The 24,844-nt window shown below is 47.2% G+C and overlaps 1 protein-coding gene across 1 annotated transcript; it reads right to left on the reverse strand.

The window, feature by feature from the left end:
• Positions 1 to 940: 940 nt before the first annotated feature.
• Positions 941 to 24,841, reverse strand: MKRN2 (makorin ring finger protein 2; the record flags this gene model as incomplete). The annotated part of the gene is made up of 7 exons (XM_025204524.1): positions 941 to 2,958; positions 3,772 to 3,916; positions 18,764 to 18,874; positions 19,221 to 19,435; positions 21,621 to 21,925; positions 23,479 to 23,657; positions 24,711 to 24,841. Coding segments are annotated over 7 exons (1,230 nt in total), but the record flags the coding sequence as incomplete, so codon positions are not given.
• Positions 24,842 to 24,844: the final 3 nt, after the last annotated feature.

Consider the following 24,844-nt stretch of genomic DNA (forward strand, 5'->3'; position numbering starts at 1 on the left):
GAAAAATCTTAACCGGAATCATCTTGTTTTTAAAGTACCAGTATGATAAGGGGACTCACTCCTTACTGACAACAGGAACTGTAAAATTGCCTTACATGAGAGGGTTCAAAATTAAAGGCAGACAAAAGCAGGACAATGCCGAAGCTCAGCTACTAGTTCTGTGCTTCTATTCTTTAATATTTGGAAGTGACATGAGTGTCCTTTCTCAAAAGAAATGCAGTGCAGCAGTGTTGGAAATAAGCCACAGGGAGAATTAGTAATACAGTTGTTGCTTGTGTTTTAAAGTGGATGTCTAGTTGCTTAGATCACAAGTGGCACAGTTGGGGAGGGTACAGGCAGCACAGTGGCAGATAGGGCAGGGAACAGAAAACAACACCTGACTAAGCAGGGGAAGGGGATCAGAGTAGCACTTGAGGAGGGTGTGGTGCTAACTTGTGGCATGCCTGCTGAAAAGGTTGGCAATTGTCTGGATCTCTGAATACATTGTTAACCTTACACTTTAAAAAAACTCTTGACCATCTTGCTGAATGTAGTACAGCTCTTTCCTTCATCCTCTCTCCCATTGTCCACCTATTTTCTGTAGTTTAGATTGTGATTACCACAGGTATCATGTTATTCTATGGATGTATAATGCTTAGTATAAGGAGACAGATTCAGCCCAGACACCTCCCAAGTATCTAACACTTAAGGCTTTCCTTACTAGAAAACTTGTCTTAAATCTAGACAGCTATCTCCAGTGACCCAGAGTATCCTGGGAAGAAAAGGAGAGGCACCACTGCATCTTCCTCATCCTGTAATACATTTTGTTGATAGCCTCCCCCCTACATTCAATTGTAAACACACACACGCGCGTGCGTGCACGCGCACACACACACACTCACTCACTTCCTCCCCCCCCCCCCCCCCCACACACACCCAATAGGAAGGGAGAAAGCCCAAAACACCCAAGTTGAGAGAGAGAGAAGGTTGGAATAAGGGATAGCAAATAGCCCAGCACCCAGGCATGGGTACCCTTCCTTTCAAGCTAGAACAGAAGCCAAAGATTTAAAAGGAAACTAAGAGACCTGGAGCACAACAGCAATGACTAATGAAGCAATTTAGTAACCTGGAGTGATGAAGAAATGCACTCCATTTTAATACCTCCTACAGCTCTGAGAATGTTACAGAAAGCCTTTAATCTGTACTAAGGGGCCAGAGGCTTTGTGCAAGTAATTAAGAGTCCTCCTAAGAGACTCAGAAGTTCTTTTATGCAAAGCTAGATGCCAGTGCTAGAAATATGATCTGAAACCGAACAAGGAAACAGATCTGAACTGCTGGGGGATAGGTTGTATAATAAATGCAGTGGTGGGAGCAAAGGTCTCAGTTACAACCATGCCAAGGAGATTATTTATAGAATGTCAGTTTCTCTACCCTCTTTATCAGCAAGGTACAGTGTTCTATCCCAGGCTCCAGGTTGCTGGGGTGGAGAAACACATTCCCTTTGCAGGAAGGGGGTGGGGGCAACATGTTTTACATCTTAAATATGCTGAAAGTAAAGCAGGGAGAGCTTTACATTATCATTAACTTTTGTCTTAAAGGCATTAAGTAGAAGTTGCACTTGATTTTAAGTATAACATCTATTACTGTGATCTTGCAATTGGTACCTGAACCAGGTAATAACAAGAGGCCTAGAGACATACTGTACTGGGTTAATCAAAGCTTGTTCTTCAGAATGTTTTGATAAAGACTTACCTTGAACTTAATGCTCTAGTAGTCAGAATAAATTTGGCATTCACTGCTGCAGTTTGGAACTAGGCTGAGACTTTTCAGCTGCAGCAGGTACGCTGCTCTGAATCGGAGTCTAAGGTGCAAAAGTGTTCTTTTCCTCCATTTGCTTTCCCTCATTTCACCTTGCAATCTAGATGATCCTGCACTGTCAGTTAGGAATTGCAGCAATAAATCACACAATGCAACTATAGCACCTTACACAGCTGGCCAAGACCAGTGGCATCTAGTTAGAATTCCCTTGGCTAGTGCCCCAAGATGGAGAGCAGATACAGGAGGTGCATCTTTACATGAAATGTCACACTGGCTCCACAGTTCAAAATCCCCAGTATTTAGCTACAGTGAAGGGATGATATTACAGCTTGAATTATGCAGTAACATACAATTCCTGTACTTGTTCTGAATTGTTGTGCTTTGTATTAAAATGCCTCATTGGTTAACCTGTAGTGAGATTTTTACCTACACAGCAAACCAACACCACCCCTGCAACAGCAGTGGCTCCAACACACATCTACCAGGCAGTCCCTCTCTAAATGAAGAGCTAGCCTTCCTAAGAGTTTGGCACTGTCTGTTTCTGTGGGATAGATAAGTGGTGCAGATTTGATCCATGGGTGAAGCCATGCGTGCCCAGATGTGGCATGCAGGGCTCCCTGCAGATCCAGAGGTTTGGCATCAGGGAGAGGCAGTTAAAGCTGCCAAAGCTTCCCTCACCACCAAATTTCCAGGTCCTTAGGAAGCCTAGAGGGCTGGATAAGACTGCCCTAAATCCATGATTTGGCTAGTTGTAGGCAGGCTTCTGAAATGGAAAAGAAAAGCAAGATGTGCTTACAAAGTTACCTCCTCCCCCTACAGGACTTATGGATCACTAAGTTTTTTTCCATGCATGTCACTTAATTTCCTTTATTAGCCTTAAGTATTTTTGTTGTAGTACAAAGACTTATACTAAAACCGTGCTAGAACCTCAGCAAGCCACACATTCTGTTTACAGTAAAAAGTAAAACTGCTAAATAAATAGCTAGATGGATACAGAAAAAACATCTTCAGGTCTTCTCATTGAGAAGTAGCAGACTCTTCATCTGCCCCTGAGAGGTGCATGAAAAGCTCCCCAAGCTCTGCCACATCATCAGCAGCACTGGGCATAGTCCGACTTTCTCTATCTTCAATGAAATCCCAGAGCCGAACAGAGTTGAAGAACTGTAAGAGAAAAGAGCACAAGTGAACACCTTGCTGATTGCTGGAGAAGCATGATGTTCTTGCAGCTTCAACACTGCAGTAACAACTTTTCCCCAGGCAAAAGTATGAAACTGAAAGGCACTTTCTTACTACAGTACAGAGCAACTCTGGAAGGGAATGTGTGACTACAGCAAAACAGTGCCACTGTTATCCATGTGACTTGAGTAACAGACTACAGATGTCCTGCTTCTAGGACACAAACAGGACCATTCTTAAGTGTTAAAGGAACAATTCCCCCTGGGACAGCTAAGAGAATGTCTCTTGCTCCCACCACTGAAGGTTTCAGTGTTAGCAGATATTCTTTGGGCTAATTGGCTCCAGTTAAGATGAACTGTAAACCCACTAGAAAAATCAAAACTTATGAGCCAGTGTACTCCCCTAATCTTCTCTGGCCAGCTCATCCTGCTGAGTCTTGTCCAAGGGCTGGTCTTAATGTCAGCTGCACAACAGCTTTGGTAGCGAGACGTTAGAGAGCTGAGGTCACTTCACAGCACTAATCAAAGCCCTGGTCCCACAACTATTTGTGTGAACTCCCATTTAGCTGTATGTTGTGGGCTCCTAACTGGGAGAGCTGCATCCCACACAACATGCAAATCTGCCCCATTACCATACGGCAAAGTTAAAATGTGATTGAGATGTCAAGGACTCATTTTCTGCTCGGTTTTTAATCTTGGTCTGTTCTAAACATGCCTCCAAGCAGAGAAACTGTGCCTGGCTCTGAAGCAGCAGCTTACTCAGAAGCAAGACTCTGAAGAGAAGGAAGAGTCCCCTCACCCGCACAGTGCCCTCAGAGCTGAGCTGTTTCCGTGGTTTTTCAGGTTCAGCTCTCGTCCCATCTGGGTAGGCATGAAGATAAAGGCATTTCCCTCCAAATGGGCAGGTTCCTTTCCCTTGTTCAAAGTATTTGCAGGCTTTTTTCCTAAGAGAGAAGTAAATACCATCAATAAAAGTAGAAAAAACCCCCAGTGTCCTTGTGTGCATGCATACACCCCCCCCCCACGTTCTTGTGCTACCCACCCACATTTTTCTTTTACTCTTGCAGAAAAACCCTGCACCAGACTGACTCATCTCAGTCAAGAAAGAGCACACAGTTGGTAGTTGCCAGAGAATGCAGCCACTACCTTGTCTACAAGCAACAGTTCTCCATCTGTCACCACCTTTTCTGTTGCTTAGATTTTACTAGCCTCAACTGCACTCCTGACACACACACAGGTACAGAACTGAACTGAGGCAGTAACTTAGCTCTGCTGTGCTCTCTAGTGCAACTTTCACAGGAAGGGTTAAGCTTGCTTTCCCCAAAATGTTACTTTGCTGTCTATTCATGAGCTGCCAGGTGTGAGCACTGGGGCTGTGCGAGGCTTCGGACAGAGCTTCGGATCCAGAGAAGCTTTGGACGCTTCGGCATCCGAAGCAGCATGTCTGGATCAAAGCACTGCCTTTGTTAGGCTTTCCGAAGCGGTTTGGAGCTTCTGAAGCGCTTCAGAGCCGCTCCGGGGCTGAGGATGGCGACCTGCTGGCTGAGCCGCTATTCTACAATCCACAGTTAGCGGTCCTGGCGGCAGCATCGTCCAAGGCTCACCAGGGGATGGCCCGGGTGGGAATCACCTGGCTCAGAGACCTCCTGGACTATGACGAGCAGGGATGGCTAGGCCCCACGACACTGGCTTGGTGCCCGGGCCTGACCATAGGCCGCGCAACCTACTTGCGCCTAATCCAGGAGGTGAAAGCCGCACTGCCTGCAGAAGCCCTCGCCTACCTGGAGCAGATCCTGCAGGAGGGTGGTCCCCGCCCTCCTGAGTCCCCCAGCCTTGTGGAGCTGCTCACTGAGCCTGCAGCCTATCGGCAGGCTCCGGAGCACTCCCCACGACACCATCTCAGTCTGCTGGGGGACGTACGTCTGGTCCGTTTCTCAACCACCCACCAGCACCAGCTCTACACGCTCGTCCACACGATTGTCCATCATTTCTCCCTTGTGTCTCACCAGGATACCAAATGGCGGGACATCTTAGGCAAGGATGATGCCGACGGGCCCCGGTGGCTGAGCCTGTATTCCACCCTCATCCCCAGAGCCACCGGGGCCCTAGGTTGGCAACTCCTGCACAGAGCTGTCCCAATGGGCGTGTATCTGGCACACTTCAAAGCGGCCTCCGACCGGTGCCACTTCTGTCATCAGGAGACCCTGGCGCACATGTTCCTAGAGTGCGCCAGGCTGCAGCCCCTGTACCTCCTCCTCCAGAACTTACTCCTCAAGTTCTGGCTGCAATACTCCCTGCACCTTTGTGTTTACGCACTCCCCATATGTCGCCCCACTAAGGCCTGGGACCTCATGGTCAACCTCCTCCTGGCTCTGGCCAAGCTCACTATCTCGCTATCCAGGGGGGACGCTCTGGCTGGGAAGGCTCCTGGGGACCTTGGAGCATTTTTCCTCGGTGTCCCGAGTGAACGACTCCGAGTGGAGCATCGCTGGGCGGTCGCTACCAGCACTCTAGCTGAGTTCGAGGGCTGGTGGGCACTGTCTGGTGCACTCTGCTCAGTGTCCCCCCAGGGAGCACTTGTTTTGGCCCTTTAACCCTGCCTGTGCGCACCCTGTTTTCTTATTATTTGTCCCCTGTAACCAGTTGAATTTTTCAAGGCTCTGGCCGCCCAACCAGTGGCAGCCCCCAATTCTTAGTGGGCTGGGCCCGTGGCCTTTTAAATTCAAATAGATTAGAGTTGCTTTGGAGATCTGGCCATAGGGTATAATGGGGAAACAATGAAATATCTAACTTGGTTGGTTTTTGTCTGATTTGGATGAAATTTGCAGGGATTGTAGTCTCTGCTGAGAGCATGAAGTCTGCCAAGTTTCAAGAAGATCGGTGCAGGGGTTCAGGGGGAACTGCACCCCAAGTTCTTGAAAGCAAAACTCATGTCATGTCTATGTGTTACACCACAGGGGGGTGAAAACTGCAGGGGTGATGGTCCCTGGTGGGCCACAAAGCTTAAGCAAAACGCATGTCATGTCTATGTGTTACACCACAGGGGGGTGAAAACTGCAGGGGTGATGGTCCCTGGTGGGCCACAAAGCTTGCCAAGTTTCAAGGAGATAGGTGTAGAGGTTTGGGGGGAACTGTACCTCACACTGCAGACAAGCAAAACTCATGACATGGGTGAGACTGTGTGTGTTAAGGCGCTGCAGGGATGGTAGCCCCTGCTGCAGACACAAGCCTGCCAGCTGTCATGGAGATAGGTGCAGGGCTTCTGGGTTCTGCAGCCCTGCACCTCTAGCTGCTGACAGGCAAAACTCGTGACATGGGTGCTTGTGCAACTGACTGTCTCTTGTCTTGGGGCGTGGGAGAGGCTACTGCAGGCCTGGCTGCTAAGCTACTGTGTTACCAGTTACCAATCAATCATGATTCACTCAGGGACCAGCTCAATACACAGTACCTAGCTAATGTAGCCAGTTAATTACCATCAATTAGCACCTACAAAAGCAGAGACTAAGGAGAGGAAATAATCAATACAATCAACTGCCCCTTCGACAGAGTTTCGTACCCTATCCTCAGTGGGAAGCTAGCAGACTGTGGAGTGGACGCCTACACGGTCAGGTGGGTGGCCAACTGGCTCAGGGACCGCACCCAGAGAGTGGTGGTGGATGGTTCCTTCTCGGCCTGGAGGGAGGTGGGCAGTGGGGTCACGCAGGGTTCGGTCCTAGGACCGATATTATTCAATATCTTCATCAGCGATTTGGATGAGGGCATGGAGAGCACCCTCTCCAAGTTTGCTGATGATACCAAGTTGTGGGGCAAAGTTAGTACACTGGAGGGCAGGGAGCAGATTCAGGCTGACCTGGACAGGTTGGATCAATGGGCAGAGAGAAATAGGATGCAATTTAATAAAGATAAATGTAAGGTACTCCACCTGGGAAGGAGGAACCCCCAGCACACCTATAGAAGTCAGCTACAATAATGTTCTACATTTTTGTTGGTGGCTGGTTGGTCATTTTTATGGTTAGCTGGCCATTTTTATCATGCAATGATTACATGTATCATGTCTAAAATTCGCATGATTAGTGGCCTTCGTGATAGACGCTACGGGGGGAGGTTGAGAGAGCTGAATCTCTTCAGCCTTCACAAGAGACAGCTGAGGGGAGATCTTGTGGCCACCTATAAATTTATTAGGGGAGGTCAATAGGGAAGAGAGGAAGTGCTGTTTACTAAGGCGCCCCAGGGAGTGACTAGGAATAACAGGTGTAAACTAGTTGAGAGTGGATTTAGGTTAGATATTAGGAAGACATTTTTCACAGTGAGGGTGGCCAGGATCTGGAATGGGCTTCCAAGAGAGGTGGTGCTATCACCTAGCTTGGAGGTCTTCAAGAGGAGGCTAGACAGTCACCTGGTTGGGGTCATCTGACCTCAGTCCTCTTTCCTGCCAGGGGCAGGGGTCGGACACGATGATCTATTGTGGTCCCTTCTGACTCTACAATCTATGAATCTATGAAAGACAGAGACAGTCAGTTGCACAAGCACCCATGTCATGAGTTATGTCCATCAGCAGCTAGTGGTGCACGGCCCCAGAACCCCCCTAAACCTATCTCCTTGACAGCTGGCAGGCTTTGTGGCTGCAGCAGGGGTTACCATCCCTGAAGCTTTCACCCTGCTGTGCCTTAACACACACAGGGTCACCCATGTCACAAGTTTTGCTTGTCCGCAGCTTGAGGTACAGTTCCCCCCAAACCCCTGAACCAATCTTGAAACTTGGCTGACTTTATGCTCTCAGCAGAGTCTCCCACCCCTGCAAGTTTCATCCAAATCAGACAAAAAACAACAAAGTTATAGATATTGCATTGATTCCCCATTATACCCTATGGCCGGATCTCCGAGGCAGCTCCAAAGCTTCGGAGCTGCTTCAGCCGAATCGAAGCAGAAACCCAGTCCAGAGCTCTGGATCAGATCACTGCCATCCAAAGCGGCCAGATCTGAAGCCAGCAGCAATCTGATCTGACTCGCATAGGCCTAGTGAGCACCTTGGGGAGGAAGGAATTCAAAGCACTATTTAATCTTTCACTTAAAATTAAAACAAGAGCACCCAACTGAGGACAAGCTTTTGATTATTTTTTCTTCCTTTTGTGGAAAGATGTGGCATTTGACTTCTAATTGCAGGAATGACTGGGTGAGCCTCAGGTGAGATGCATGCTAACACCAAGTGTAGAAGTTGTGTGGAACCTAGGTAATAAGAGTACTAACCAACCATGGGTCCCTCTCAGCTTATGACTAAATGCTTCCTGCTTTGGGAACTCATCCCACACGGGCTAGATAGGGAGGACGTTTTCTTTTAGCCTGAGCACACTGTAAGCTAGAAGGACATAACCAGGTATTCTAAAAACCTGCAGTTTTGTTCTATGGCTTGGAAATGGAGAGAAGCAACCACCTCTTCTAATGAGAACTATGTTCAGGAACATAAACTATTAATCAGAGTGCTTTTCTTCACAAGTGTCAAGGACAAACAGTTCTCAAACAAATGGAACATAAACCAGCATAGTGTTGTCTTTGAAGATCCAGACCTCCAACAGAAGATAGAATGAAGTGGGAGAGTGGATCCACTCTTAGGAGCATGGTCAAGAAGGGGAGAACTGTCTCAAAGAGGAAACATTTTCAAGTGGAAAATCCTCCCAATCTAACCTCTGACTTTTCATGTTAGTGTAATCACAAGCCCTTAGGATGTATGTAGTACATGCAGGCACATCACTTAACTCAGAGGTCACTGCTGTATCACACAGGAGTAACTTTCACCTGTTTTGATTTTAGCCAAGTGAAACCAGGCAGAACCTGGCAGAGTGATGCTTTCAGCTAACCCCTTCTGGTACAGACTTTATTCCAGGGCAGAAGTAGCAATCAATAAATTCCTATCTGGATTACAGAAGCATTCTGTAGATGAGCATTTCCCCATATAAATTAGAAGATGCCGTCACTTCTGTTACTCCCCTATCTGAGATCCTTCTGCCTGGATGGAAGCAATCATTTCAAAGCTAAGAGAAGATGAGAACTCAGATCACAGGAACACAGAGACTAAAGCAAAAACCTGCCATAATCCAGTCCAAAAATACATTTTCATTAATGGAACAATAAGAGATCCCTCCAGAACTACATGCCCCTTAACCACTTTGACTCCAACCATTTCTTGCTGGGATCCTATGGCCCCAGCTGACTTCCTGCCCTTTGGGCAGGGGGCTGGACTTGATGATCTTCCAAGGTCCCTTCCAGCCCTAATGTCTATGAAATCTATGAAATTTCAACAGGAATTGACCCTGAGACAGTAAAAAAGACACTTTTCAGCACAGAGCTGTATGAAGGAACATGTATGAAAGGTAAATGCAAGTTTGACTTTGTCCAGAAATTTGTGGGGCAGACATGCACGCCTGGAAGCATTTATTTTTTCAAACATCCATGCTTACACAGAACCAGAGGTTAGGAGGACTGTTGCCAAACTGGCTTACTCCTTTGCTTATACTTCCCAAACAACATTCTCACATTGTCACTGGAACTGTCAAGTGATTAAAAAACTTGATCACGATTAGTTGCGTGATTTAAAAAGTTAGTTGTAATTTATTGTGATTTTAATCACACAGCTAAAAACTGAAAATTATGCAGGTACTTTGTATGGTTGGGGGGGTGGATGTGGGGATGTGTATGTGTGTGGGGAATCTGTGAAGGTGTGGGGGGCTATGGGTGTGTGTGGGGGTGTTGAAGCCCAGTCAGGGGACCTCCCCACACACCCTGGGAGGATACGGAGTACTGTATGTCAGAGTGGGGGCCTGTGGCTTGAGTGAGGGGCACAGGAATATCACTGCCCCTCCCCACCCCACAATCAAATCATATTACCTCCTGCCACAGGTGTCCTCTTTTTTGAAACTGGAAATATGGTAACCCTACAGCGTTGTGGTACAGAGCCGCAGGAGCTTTGTTTAGGGGCGTGGGTGGGGGTACAGCTCCACACTGCTGTGCAGACCCCCGGAGGAGGCATGTGCCCTTGAATTTGTGCATAAAGCACAGGCAGGCTGCCCGCTGAGGGCTGGGGCTCTGTGCCCTGCTGCCTCTTCCCCAAGAGCTGTGTGCTGGCTGTGTGTCCCCTGCCCGCCCTGTGGTGGGAGGCATGTCATGGTGTTGCGTGGGTCCCAGGGCAAAGGCAACAGGGTGCAGAGCCCCAACCCGCAGTGGACAGCCTGCCTCTGTGCTATGCACAAATCCAGGGGGCACATGCTCCCCATGCCTCTACCAGGAGTGTGCACAGCACCAGGAAGTAGTCCCCATCCCCGTGCCCCTGGACCAGCCACCTGCGGCTCCATCCCATGACCTGCCCCAGCCCCAGGGTCCCATTCACTCCAGCCCCTGCCCTGCCCCACTCCCTCCTTCACCACAGGGGCCTCAATCTGCCCCCTGCCCCTTTCCCTCCATAGACTTACCTGCTGGGCACTGCGCTATATGCTGCGGGGCTGCACGCAGCGTCCTGATATATCAGTACACCTCTAGAGTGTGTGTGTGTGTGTGTGTGTGTGTGTGTGTGTGTGTGTGTGTGTGTGTGTGCGCGCGCACACGCTTCCTTCTTGCCCCCACCCCACTCCCACCCAGCCTTCCTGCTGCAGGAGTCCAGAGCCCACACCTGGGCTGCCCTGCAGCTCTTCTACACTGCCACTACTGCCCTGCTGGGCACCTCAGAGCTAGTGGTAACAGTGGCAGAGTAGAGCCCAGGCATGGGCTCCAAAACCATGTGCACAATTAACACAAAAAAACTAACTCAAGAACCAATTAATGCGTTAAATCACACATGTTAATGATGATTAATTGACAGCCCTAACTGTCACATTTCAATATTTCACAGGAATAAGAAATGATTAAGCCTGCAGAAAACCAGACTGAATATACAGAGTAAGGCAGAAACATGGAGCTAGCTATAACCATCAGCAGCTGTATGTTCCAGCTCCTGTAATTTTAATAGAACAGACCCCAATGTGACTGATAAGGGAAGCACTGTAAACAATGAGACTGTAGCATTCTCCGAAACAAAAAGTTTAAATCAAAAAGTTAAGATTGATCATCACCAAAACATCAACAAGAGACTTTAGTATTTGATCATGTGTTTGTTATAGGACTAGATTAGTGACTTCTGACAAATATGGATTCACAGTCAGCTCAGACAAAAGTAAAACTACTGGCCTTGTGAGTCTTACAGTGGATTTAAACATAGCTCTCCTCCTTTTCCTGCACTTACACTTGAAACAGAGACTTTCCCAGATATCCAACAAAGTAACTGAAGATTTGGCTCTAAAATAACTCTCCAGTCATGAAATTGCTGCTTTCTATGCTGCTGGAATGGAAGCTGTAGGCCTTGCTGGAGCAATGATCAATCCATATACTGCTAACACAAAGGCTTGCTAAAGTATTGGCCAGAGCAGTCCTCACCAGCAAGCCTGATTGATGCATGAGCTCCTTACACAAGCAAAACTTGGCATGTGGGCCAGACTAGCACTCCTGCCAGAAGATGGGAGGGAGAGATGACCGTACAAGTTGTAGGATAGTCCTATGCCTGCATAAGACCAGACTAGAACAGAAACACCCAGGTCAAGATGTGAAACAAACCCATGGTGCAGGACAGTTTGAGACATTTAAGATATAGATGAAATGCAATACATAATTTGTTTTGACCATTGTATAAAAGGAGGACTACAAAACATGGGAACTTTGTAGCAGCCTAGGGGAACCTGTATGGTGTTGTGCCAACTGCCTTGTCACAAGCACAAATGTACTTGTTAGGCCAAAACACGTTAGGGCTTGTTGTGACCCTTGGTCATTTTCAAGGGGCTATGCCAAGTTGCAGAAGGGCTGCTAAACAGAAGGTCCAGAACCTGTTTCTGAGTAACCACAGTGTGAACCTTTGAAGATGTGACAAATACCTTGGTCAGAAAGTAAAAGGAAACCATCAAACAAAAATTAAACAATGCACAAGACCTAAAAGGCAATAAGGGAAGACCATATATTAAATAATTCATATACGCTATATCATAGCTTTATCTTAAAGTACTACTAGTAGTAGTGATTTATGTAACCAAATGTATTACGTGTTATTTTGCTATAATAGATATCTTTTTGTTAAAATGCTTAGATAATTTGTAAAGACCATAAAGTAAGGTAAAGAAGAAACAGAAATACCATTCTACAATGGAAAAGGAAAGGAGATAAGAAACCCTCCCTGTCCCCCAAAGATATCCAAGTCCATAAGAGATCTGGTTCAGTCCAGTTCCAGAAGTTTCAGTGAAACAGATAAATTTAAATAAAACCAATCAGAAATCATTTATTAGAATATTAAAACCTGCCACCTATAAATATTGGCTATAGGCTGGAGGGAAATTTGGAGAACTCAGCAAATTCAAGAAGACCTGCTGCCAATCTGTGTGTCACCCTTCTCCCACCTTGCAAATCTCTCCAGCCGGAATAGGTGAGAATCTATGTTGTGCTGTTGCAGGTAGCCAGAGAGACTTCAAGATAAATGTTTGCTCTCGTGTTTTAAGGTGCAAGTAAATAAAAAGTTGTTTCTGCCTCTTTTATCAGTAGCCTTCCCACAAGGTTACCTGCAATCTAGGTAACAGGCTGTGCTTGTAGACAATAAGCCTGGCTGAATCTCTGCCACCAAACCATGTCTTTGGTGTGGCTGTTCTTTAAAGCAAGACTGGTGTTGGGATCTCCTGACTGACTTTGTCGACACTACAGTTCCTGAGACTTCAACACTGACAACAAATCAATAACACTTGACAAGGACAACAGCAACAACAACACTGACAAAAATGCCAGACAACAAAAGCTACCATTCCACACTGCTCTAAGACATCATGCTTTCCTGCTTAAATGCAAGGTGCAAGCCATTTGTGAGGAATAGTCTTTTTATGCTCCTAGGAGTACAGAAAACTGCAAGGTCAGAACTTTCAAGGCACAGATGGAAAAAGATATTTTCCCAAGTTGGGAGGTCTGCAAGTTTAGAAACATCTCACTACAGCCTTCTTCCCTAACTTAATGCTGATCTCCAAGCAAAGCCATTTAATGAAAAGGACAGATACCACAAGTTACTAAATGGATACCTAACTGTGATGCTAATACTATGCTGTAAGCTAAAAAAAGCCAAAAAGATTAAGTGCTAGGGCAAGGACAGGCAATTATTTTAGATGAAGGGCCGCTTAATTTCTTTTGGCGAGCTGTCAAGGGCTGCAAGGGTAGTTCTGCCCCTTGACAGGTGTCCCACCCCCTGGTTGCCAATTTGGGGCTGGAAGTCCTACCCCCTAACCCCTGACCTTTGCCACTGGAAGTCCCTCCCCTTGCCCCCAGAAGTACTCCTTTTGGAAAGGAGGTTTGCCAACTTGGAACTAGAAAAAAACCAAATTATATGCTAAAAATCAAACACTGACAATAACATATTTAAATTTTATTTAAAAAAAAAATTATCCCGATTTGTGTGGTGTCTATAGAGGTGATCACATAATAGCTCAAAAGAAGTCTTACTCTTTTATATTGTGGGGAAGGGTGTGTGTGTGTGTGTGTGTGTGTGTGTGTGGAGGGGGAGCAGGTATGGGTGGGTGGGTATGGAGTTTGTGGGGGGGCCTGTGGATTTGTGGAGATGTGTGGGTAGATATGGGGTTTGTGGTGGAGCTCTGGGGTGTGCATGGGGGGGTGGGTGCGTGTGTGTGGCAGGATGTGCATGCATAGCAGTGAGTGGGGCTCCCCCCAGAAGTGCACAGGTGTGTGGAGGGGGGGCATGTGGGGGTGTGTGGAGGGTACAGTGTTTGTGGGGTGTGTGATTGCACGTGGGGAAGGGTGTGGTTTGCAGGTACAGTGGGGTGTACATGGGAGCCCCCTGCACGTGCGTCCCCCTGTGCAGGTCAGCACCTGTCCCCTCTTCACAACAGCCTGGAGCCCATGTACCTTGCTGCACCCCCTTGCCACCACCAACAGAATGCAACCCCAGCCCCCCCCCGCTCACTCTGGATCCACCACTACTGGAGCGGATCAGCCGGAACCTGGGCACAGCCCCGACCTGATGTGCCCTGTGGCTGCTTTGTGCTGCCCACCCACACAGCAGGGCTGGGCACCTCTGCAGCTGGACTGCCTTCCTAGGGAACCCAGGTGGCAGCAGCTCCTTCCAGCTGCCGACACCACTGGCCCCACCTCTACGGTACCAGCGGGAACCCGTGGTGCGCAGCTCCGGCCCTGCTCCTGCTCCAGACTCGCCTGTCCAGGCTGAGCAGCAGCGGCATGGAACAGATGCTGTTGCTCAGTGCGGAGGAAAAGTGGCCCCTCCCCCTTGCTGATGCCTGCCGTTCCTGCTGCAGCCGCTTGGAGTCCATGCTGCACTGGACTGCTCTGCATCTATGCCACTGTCACTGCCACCTCTGAGCTGCCCAGTCGGACAGCGGTGGCAGTGCAGAACAGCCTGGGTGCAGGCTCCTGGCAAGTACAGAAGGAATGGCCAGCAACAGTGAGGGGTTGGGGCCACTTTTCCCCCCCATGCTGAGTAACAGCTTCTGTACTGTGCCATCGCTGCTCAGCCTGGACAGGTGAGCCTGGAGCAGGCGCAGGGCATGTGGGATGGGAGCTGTGCAGCTTGGGTCTCCACTGGTACTGTGGGGCTGAGGCCACCAGTGGCAGCCAGGAGACACTGCCACTTGGACTGCCTAGAAAGGCAGTCCAGCTGCAGAGCTGCCCCAGCCCTGCTGTGTGCCCATGGGGCAGCAGGATGCAACACGGCTCGACGGTGCCTGGGCCAGGCGGAACCAAGGGACCCGCCATGGGTCAGACAAAGACCCGCCACAAGCCTTATTTTGCCCACCCCTTTGCTAGGGCTAGCAACAGGACATCCCTCACCTTGAAACAAATCAGCAAAATAATCACACATCATGAACAATCAGCCCCAGCCTTAACTCTGCCTGTCTGGAGGCCCATTCTCACCCCCTCAGCTCCACCATAGACAGAGAGAGGGATTCCAGTCTGTCCTTTCTGGACAGTTCTGTGAAACTACACATATATTTGTCAAAGGAAATATTTCTGTCAGCTTTGCTGATTCAAGTTCTAAAAAGCTTTCTACTTTTGCTTACTGAATGTATTTTCTGGAAAAAAGAATTACTTCCCTGTAAAAAAGGTTGAGAGTCAAAATCAGAAACTTACTGGTCATCTATAGGAAGTCTACCAACGCGATTTCCATGGCATAGATTTCTTACTCCAAACTGTTCAATGTAACATTTATATTAGTAGCGGCCAACCTGTTGTTTGTATACCATGGGCAACTGGTGTGTTTGATATTCCAGTGCTAAGGTGATCAGTGCTTTGAAAATGCAAGTCAGAATCCAAAGTGAGGCATTTTGCTGAAGCAAACACAGGAGCTACCATCTAGAACTCAATAAAAGAATGACAAAATCATGCGCTTTAAAACCAAACACTGGATGTAAAATGCTTCCTAAATTAAGGCTTCAATTACTTCATATACCCAAGTATCTGTATATAATATATCAAAGTTGAATATCAAACTTGATATTTAAGATCAAGTTGGCAGAGTTGCAGTAATGGTGCTTTCATCCAAATCTAAAACAAACCTTTATTACTATACCAAGCTTGCTGCAAGTCTTTAACTAAATATTTTTGTAGAAAATAGTTTCTAAGAGGATAAATCCAAATGCTTTCTGTTAATTAATTCTCTTATATTTTCTGATCTTAGTTTTATGGCATTTGTAAGTACAGGCATCCCGCATCTTACGCGGGGGTTACGTTCTAAAGGCAGCGCATAAAGGCGAAAATCGCGTACAGTGAAATTGCATATTACCATACCAGCGGTGACTGCCTCTCTGCCTCCAAAACCTCCCGCCTCCACTGCGGAGCCGCGCTTAGAGCTGTACAGCCAGCAGCAGTGGCGCAGCGCAGGGTGGTGGGGGGATGGCTGCGTGCCACCCGGCCACCACCACGCCCGGCGGCCAGCCACACAGCTCCGGGCATGGCTCTATGGTGGTGGCGGGGGGGTTTTGGGGGCGAGGCCGACACGAGGCAGAGGCAGTCACCGCTGGCAGCGCGGTGGTGGTCAGGCCTCCAGGTAAGTGGCAGCGCCGCATGCAGACTCAAGCCGCCCGCCCCCCATCCCCACCCGCATATAGTTGAATTTGCGCAAGTTAAATGAACGCAAGATGCAGGATGCCTGTATCAGATTTCTGGGATTCTGAAGCTCAGTTCAGTTTTTGCTTTCCTTTTATTCTGACACTTTAAACATACATTTGAAAAAAGGAAGCCCATAGAGTTGGCACAGGTAGTCAAAGCATGTTACACTGGGTTCTCTTAAACTCTGGTTCTTTAATGAACACTTCATGAAGGAGTTCTTTCATTCTATGAAGTGCCACATCAGCAAATTCAACACACTGCTGGTAGTTCTAGTCATAGAAAACTTTTTGGCACAAGTTCTATATACAGCACATTAATTTGAGCTGAGTGCTTAATAGAAGCCTCTTTTTGTTTTCTAATTCTTCTCTGCAAGGTATTTCTAAATGTGGAATGCCAAGAGAGCCCCCTGGCTGCACCATCCTAATTAAGCCTCCCCAATTGTCTTCATAATAACCTCAGCCTTTTGTTTAGATTGTGGCTATTTTAAAATTGTATGGCTTCAACGTGGAACACAAAGTCAGCTTAAACTCAAAAGGGTTTACAGCAGCAAAGCACTGAGGACACAAAGAGAGGGTATAAGAGTTATATTCAAGTAGCAAGAGTATTTTAGTTCTAAAATGTTTAATTGTAACCATTTGAATGATTTTTCTCTGAAAACAAAACAAAATATGAAGAACGCAAATGGATGACAGCTCTTAACAGAAAGGGAGCAGTATCTATTTTTAACTATCCTTTCTGCTACATAACATGGCTGCAGAGACCAGGTGCTTTCTAAAATGCTGAGTGATGTCATAGGTTTGCTGATGGTGCCAAGTAAACATATCCATTCCTTAATGGGGCTCACCCAGTCCAGGAAATTCAAGCATTTCAAGCAGTAACAGCACAGCTTTCCAGAATGGCCAGGAGAACTTGCCAGCTCACACACAAAAAAACTCCACCCCCGCCACCAAACGACTCCCTCTCCCCCTACCCTCGCCCTTTACAAGGAAAATGATGAAAACATCAATGTTTCAACTCTCCCACTGGGAGTTGAGGGAGGTGCAGAAATTAACACATCCCAGGCAAAGAGGGCTTTGGAAGACCGCTGTAACAGTATTTATCCTTTATCACCAGGGATCCTGGTTTTTCCAGATAAAGAAATCACAAATTCTCTGTTAAAAGCCCCCAAAACCGGGATTAAAATTAAAGGCCCTTCCACAGCCCCACTCTGGTCCTGCTGGTGCTCCTCACTCCCCACCCATAGCCCCCACAGACTTGCTGGTGCCCCTTGCCCCCCACCCACAACCCCTGCTCCCCCAGCCCTGCCAGAGGGGACTCCCAGCCGCCAGGGGTATGGAACCGGATCCGCAGCCCCCTGCCCCCACTTCCCCCCTCAAAGCAGCAGCAGGTGCTGAAGGCATGTCACCAGGGCAGCAGGGGGGTGCTCACACTGGTGCGGAATCTCCGCATGGCCCCGCTATCCCCAGCTGCACTGAGTTGTGCCCACCAGCTCCAGAGGCCCCAGGGGAAGGAAGCAGGACAGGAGCTCAAGCCTGCAGTATGTGCCTGCCACAGGTACAGATCTGGGGGATGTGGATCTCCCCTGCCCCCATCCTGCTCCCCGCTGGGGCCCTGCAGTCACACATTGCAGCCCTGGGCCCCAAGCCCCACCTACCTGGGCAGCAGCCCCAGACCTGCCCAGCTTCCTCCCTACAGGGCCCTCTGCCGCCCCCCCCCCCCCCCCCCTCCCCCCCGAGTGGCTTTCTGGAGCTGCTCTGCAGGCTGCTTGGGGCCACATGCATGCCTACGCACATGATGCCCCCCCTGTCTTTCCACCTTCCTCCCGCTCCCTCCAAGCTCCCTGCAGCCTGGAACTCTGCCAGCCTGCAGGGAGCTCATTGCAAAACAGCAAAATCTATGGTTTTCTCTGGTAAAATGAGAAATCCATGTTTGCCTCTGGTAAAAGACAAAAATCTGACGTTTACTCCATTTTCTCACGGGAAATGGAAAACCCAGATCCCTGTTCATCACACACCTCAGTAGTTTTGATCACCAGTCATGTCTTATTGCTCAAGATCACAATACAAGTAAAAACCATTACATTTTCAAAACATGACACAATAACTAATTATAACCATCCTGTAACATTTTGCTCCATTTTACAGAAGAGAGAATAGAAAGGAGAAACCTGAAGTTCAGATCAGCAATGCAACATCCCCCATGACAGAAGACTGCAATATTCCAGACAGCAGTAACAATCCAATAGGAAAGGGCAGTTGGGTGCAGTTTTAGCCACTGAGTCTAAATAGCCTCAACAGCCCATTTTGAAAGTTGAAGAATTAATGATCCAATGGAAGCTAGAGAAATGTCTAGATTGCAGTCTTGAAGACGATTTTTTTTTCATTAAGTCTATTTAATTACCACTGAAATTATAGGTACTATCCCAGAGAGGACTGGAGTCAGATATAAGTTCTCTCAACTCTCATTACCTATGAATATTGGTTTATATTTTTCCAGTTTTATTTGTATAGTATACAAGAAAGATAGTTGAGAGACTATCAAAGATCCTGGTTTACAGCAGCATTTTAATCTAAGAAATATGTAAAATTTATATTTTGCAAACTTACCCCATTCCTTGCTTAAATGCTTCAATCAGCTCATTTTTCTTATTCTGGTCTTCTACCCAGTATACACTGGGAATTACAAACTCCGATATAACTCGGCACTCTGGGCAGGATCTTAAATGAATTGAAACAAAAGTATGCACCACATTAACAACTGACATAGCTCACTTCCTAGCCATAAACAGCTACTTCAGACCAAAACAGTACACATTTCAAATGCAAATAAAGTATATAGTTTCCACTGAAGAAAGCCAGTTCAGTCCAATCATATTTTCTCTAATGACATCTGAATCTAAGGTTCTGTAATTCCCTGGCCCTTGGAATATGAATTTTCTAGAATCAAATCTAAATAAGGCTACCTTTAAATGTAGGATCATAAAATTTATTCTCTCAAAGGATTACTGAAGGGACCATGTGACTTGCAGAAGTGAACAGAGTGACCAGTTAGAACTTCACTTACTTTATGATTGGATTCTCAAACTGTTTGGCACACCTCCACTGTCGAATGCAGGATAGACAGTACGTATGACTGCAGTTGGAAAGGATTCCAAACCTCCGTTCAGAGGCTGATGGTTTCTCATATATCACCTCCATGCAAATGCTGCATACCTTATCCTGACTTGCCTGGAAGGCAAAAGCCTTCTCCATCTCGTGTTCAAAAGCAGCCATGCACATCTGTCAAAAACAGGACAGAAAAAAAAAAAAAAAAATCACTCTACAAGATACCAGCCCTGTACAAATGTGAACTAGAAACCGGCTTGTGAGGAGAAAGAAATGAGTACATCTATTTCTGTAGAGGGCTTAGTCCATACACTTCTATGTAACAGCCAGAAAACAACATTTGTTAACTATTCTAGCCCTCAAGAGAACACAGGATTTTACCTTGGATTTTAATGTGGTTTTGGGATTCAACTTTTTTTTAAGTCAAACACTGATAAACCTAAATTCCGTAACACTTACCAAATGACAGCAAAACAGAACCTTCAGAGCAACACACAAGCCTCCGCCACCCAAGTTAACTGAGGGTAGGGTGTACACTGACAGCAACTTAAAAAGGGAAGGAAGACCAGCTACTTGTGAGATGCAGCTGCTGTTACACTGTGAGTACATTTACACATGAAATTAATTTGACACAAACTGGTACAATTCACACCAGAGTTTATTGTTCTCAGGCACAATGTTTACATGTGCACCCAAAAATCACAGCATGTTGGAACGGTGGAGCAGCCCTGGCTGGCAGGGAGCCTGGTGTGGGGGGCAGCCTGCCAACCTGGGGCTGCTCCAGTGCAGCTAAGGGCTGGCTGGGGCACAAGGGTGCTACAGTGCACGGCTAGCCAGCAGGCAGCCCCAGGCTGTAGCACTCATGCCCCAGCCAACCCCGATCAGCATCTACACATGCGTTGTGGTGAAGTAAATAACTCCGCTGTAAGACAGTACTTGTGTTGGGAAGTACTATCCTAGGGCAGAGTTAATTTGTTTACTCCAGCCTAATAGCACCACATGCGTGCTTTAGTGTGGAGCTAATTGGTCAGATCTGCAGTAAGAGTCTTGTGTGGATGCACCGTGTAGCAGTTACCCCTGTATTAACTTGGGGCAATACAAGTGTAGCAAACCTGCTCCAGCTTTGACCCCAACTCATCCACTTGTATCACTAGAGGATCATGCATACATAACAGTTGCAGAGTAACACCTGATGCCTTATGCTTGCCTTTTGAAACTGCTGCAAGTATATGTTCATCCAAAACTTGACAGAAGATGGCCGTTATGGACCAGCAGCAGAGTGGGGGAAAGATGCTAATGCATTTGACAATATTTGAGATCAGCAGAGCAATTACGAGACCCAAGAACCTCAAGTTTGATTCCAGGTTCCAGAGAGGCCTGTATTTCATTGCTTACACTCTTAACCCTTCTCCCTCCAGCCTTTGCCGGTCCTAGGTGTCCTCCTCTTTTATCCTCTTCCCCTGCCCACCCCCACAGTGCCCATCACTTACTTGCCTTCATCTCTATTCCACACCCCAGTCCTCATCTTTAACGCTGATGTAAATACATATACCCAAGGGGATAAAAACCTATTGTGCCACCATAATTAGACAGCAGCAATTACAGAGGTCTACACAGAAGTAAACTGACCACAGCCTACAGTTTTAGCTGGATTAAGACTGGATAGCTCAAACAAGCAGCCGCAAAATGGACCAACGTCCCTTAAATACAGTCAAGACTGGCAATGATGGGAAGTTACCCATCCTGCAGCATTTCAGTGGCTGTGGGCAAACAGCTGGTTGTCTCGGGTGAGCATGATCTGGGAGAAATAATTTAGGAGCTTCCAGAGGTGACTATAATCATCAAACAGGAAAGACAGTCCAACTTTTATAAAGAATTAAATTAAAAGAGCAACAGAAATTTATGCTAGTACATGCTGCAATTGGGATTTCAATGTTCAGGGTTTCCAGTATGATGGCAATGAAATCCCCCTGCTGAAATGCAGTAAAAACAAAATATATTTAACGATATAAACAGGAAATCACCAGTTTGACTTTCTTAATAAGACTACAAACAATTTAACTTATGTTTCATGATTTTTGTTCAATTAAATTTTCAAAATTCACACTGTACTTAGTAGTTAAAACCATGGAAAAAGTGTGCAGAAAGATTATACTTATATGATAGAAGCCACACAATACAGGCAAAGCTGAACAGGTGGCAGGACTATAACAGCTGTAACTCTAGCACTGCCTTAGCAAATTTGAAACCTGAGTTCAAATGCCCCATGGTTTCCTTGTAAATAAATGAATGGTTGTGGCTTTTAGAACAAGAATTTTATGGTGTTTCAGAGTCATCTTAAAATACTGTTAACCTTTACCGTCTCATGAGCCTTCCTTTGCTCTTGGTCGAAGGGATGAAGCACTTGCAATCCACAGATCTCACACACCTCTCCATGGAGGTAAGGGCACTGGTCACCGAACTGGCACGCCCCAGCAGCTGCATAGGGACACAGCTGCTGTCCATCAGCAGAGGAACTTCCAGGCATTGGATCTTCCAGCCCAGTGCAAATAGCTTGTAGATATGAATGGGGCTTCATTTCCAGATCATCAGTTCTGTCACTGCAACAAGCCAGGTCACTTGCTGCACTGAGTCTCGTCTTTTCTTCATTCAAACTACGTAAATCTTAAAAGAAAAAAAGCACAATATATTGAATGATCATGAAGGCATAAAAGCCACAAAGGAACCTGTCTTGAATACAAAGGCTACCTGATGAACTAAAGGGTTGTTTAACCACGGCCCTCTCACCAGCTGAATCCACATATATAGCTCCTTCTATGCCTAAACTCAGCAGCATTTTACAATCAAAATTATATACTGCAAAGCCTGAAAATACCAGGCACATACACATTTTGAACTGCTTTCATATTTGCACTTGAAGCAAGGCTAAAATCCTCCTGGTTCTCAACTAAATGAATGAATGAATGAATAAATTTGTTCTCCACGATTCCCTCTCTTGGCAATTCAGGGGCCAACTGCATTCATGTGACCACAAAGAATTGCTCCAAAACAGATTTCCCTGACACTGTTTGGAAATTTCTCCTCTGAATAACATTTTGTAAATAAAAGACCTGGTATTACTAGAAACTTCTGATTTTGCATAACATCTCAAATGCAGCACATACAGATTTGACTGTTTAAGACATGGAAAAAAACCCCCACAGCTTGGCAGCACATGCCCAGAAGAAACATTGCATTAATTTGACCCAGCTTGCCCAATGTCTGTGTAGATTGTGTGCTTCAGCAGGGCTTTTTGGTGCTTTTATCTAATATCTGATTAAATCAGCCATTACTTAGATAAAAGTGCCAAAAAGCCCCACTGAAGTGTGCAGTCTATACAGACACTGGGGAGCTGAGTTCAACTAACGCACTTCTTCTTCTGGTCAAGTGCTGTTTTTTTGGGTTTTTTTCCATGTCTGTCAGCAGCCATTATGTCACTCTTTCACCATGAACTCCCAAAAGGAATTTTACTGGAGTTTTATTGCTGAAAGGAAAAGGAGACAGACAGATCATGTTCTGGTCACACACACTGTTCCAAAGCTGCCACCCAGCTTCTTCAGCATCCATCAAGGTTCAGCCCAGAGACCCCGCCAAGACAGGCTGAGCAGCAAGTGGCCTGGGGCACTGATAGGGTAGGGAAATTGTACAGGGCTGAGAGAGGAAGAAGGAAGATAACCCAGCATTGCAGCCTCACAAAGGATAGTGAAAGCAATATGGAGAAGGGAAAGGTTTATTTATGGTGGACCTGGGGAGACCACGCTGGGTATGCAAGTAGAAATAGAGGACTGCTGAGAGCGGGAGCTTGACCCCCATTCTACAGCATTAGGCAATGCAGGACTCCCCCAGTACTTGTGCTCAAGTATACTGGGTCAGTCCTCCAAGTGCTAATCCCCTGGCACCACCCCAAATCCCCCTTCACTACACAAATCTCTGCTCATGCCCTGCTCTTGAAAGATGGCAAGAAAGGACCACATGGAGACACAGAAGAATCATTTGGGGAATGCATGGAGCAGAAGGAAAGTTTCCCCCTGGAAAAGTTAACAGGTGTAAGCATTTGCAGAATTATGTTACAAAGGTAACTGCATCTGCTTGGGCATCTGTAAATGGAAGAGACAAGGAGAAGAAGGGAAGTAATAAAACTACCAGCAGCAATAAGCATGGTAACTGTTCCAACTCACTTCTGTCCCTCAGCACTAGTGTTTTCTTTTCACGCTTGCCAGGTTCACATGTTTTGCTCTTGATTACAGGTGTGCTATGCTCTGATGGAGGGTTTGGGCTGTGGAGCACTGGTAAAGAGAGGCTGGGTGGTGCAATGCCCACTGTACCACTAGGAGCAGGAAGCCTGGTATGATCATATCTAAAAAGAAAAAGCAAAGTAAAAGTTTGTGCTACAAGGACTAAACTCTGGTTGAAGGCATAATTGGGATTGTTCGGGAAACTACTGGACTCCACATAGACAGTCCAGACTGGATCGCTCTCATATCCCCCTGCCCATACATTCTGCCAATGAAGCTTTAAGCGCTGGTGTAGCAACAGTCCCCCACACTAGTCTAGACAGTAGTCAGGGAAACCATTCCTCCCAAGGCGGGGGAACCGAAAATCCTGCCAACATCCTGTACGAGGTCCCGTCTCATAGCACCTGCTCAGACAAGATGGGGGCTGCATTCCCCCAGTGATGTACCTGTGTATCATTTGCTCCAGTTCCTCTTTGCTTCTGTCAATATTAGTTAAGACGGCAAGTCATCAAATCATAGAAAAGCAGGGCTTGAAGGGACCTCCAGAGGCACCTAGTTCAACCCCCACTTGAGGCAGGATCATTCCTATCCAAACCATCCCATACAAACCGTAATCTAAACTCTATGTAAAACTACCCTCAATCCTGACACAACACACCTAACACCCTGATTTGCTGTAGGTAAAGCAGGGGAACCACGGCAGCCAACATCCTGCAACTATGAAATACTGTGAATATATACTCAAGAGGCCCTGGGCAGAGGGCCTCTTGAGTATATATTCCCTGCTACAGAGGAAGGCAAAAGCCCCCACAGCTCTGGCCAATCCGACCACAGGGTAAAATTCCTTCCTGATCCCAAATATGGCATCACTCTGGCTAGCAGGTCTTGTCCCTCCCTCAAGGCCAGGAACCTCCGGCGTTGGTCCCAGCAGGAGTACTGGCACAGCCCTGCCAAAATCCACAGCCTGGGCTGCAGCTAACACCAGCGCCTCTGAGGGAGGCTTAGCCCACCCCGGCGCAGAAAGGGCACAAGGGGGCAGGCGGCAAGGCCCGGAAGGCCGGAAATCCCTGCAGCGCGGGACACAGCTCGGCTCGGCCCGGCCCAGCCCAGCCCTCGCTGACTGCTCCCGCCCAGCTCCGCCGGGCCGGGCCGTGGGGGGACCCGCGGGCGCTCACCTGCAGCGCGCGCCGTAGGCGCACTGTCCCTTCTGGTAGAAGCGGCAGACGGCGGCTGCGCGGCTCGCGGACAGGTCGTGGGAGAACAGGCAGCGGCTGCCCTGGCGGCACACGCCATGCACGTAGTACCTGCG

This window comes from Alligator sinensis, unplaced genomic scaffold, assembly GCF_000455745.1.
Source record: "Alligator sinensis unplaced genomic scaffold, ASM45574v1 scaffold81_3, whole genome shotgun sequence".
NCBI classification, from domain to species: Eukaryota; Metazoa; Chordata; order Crocodylia; family Alligatoridae; genus Alligator; species Alligator sinensis.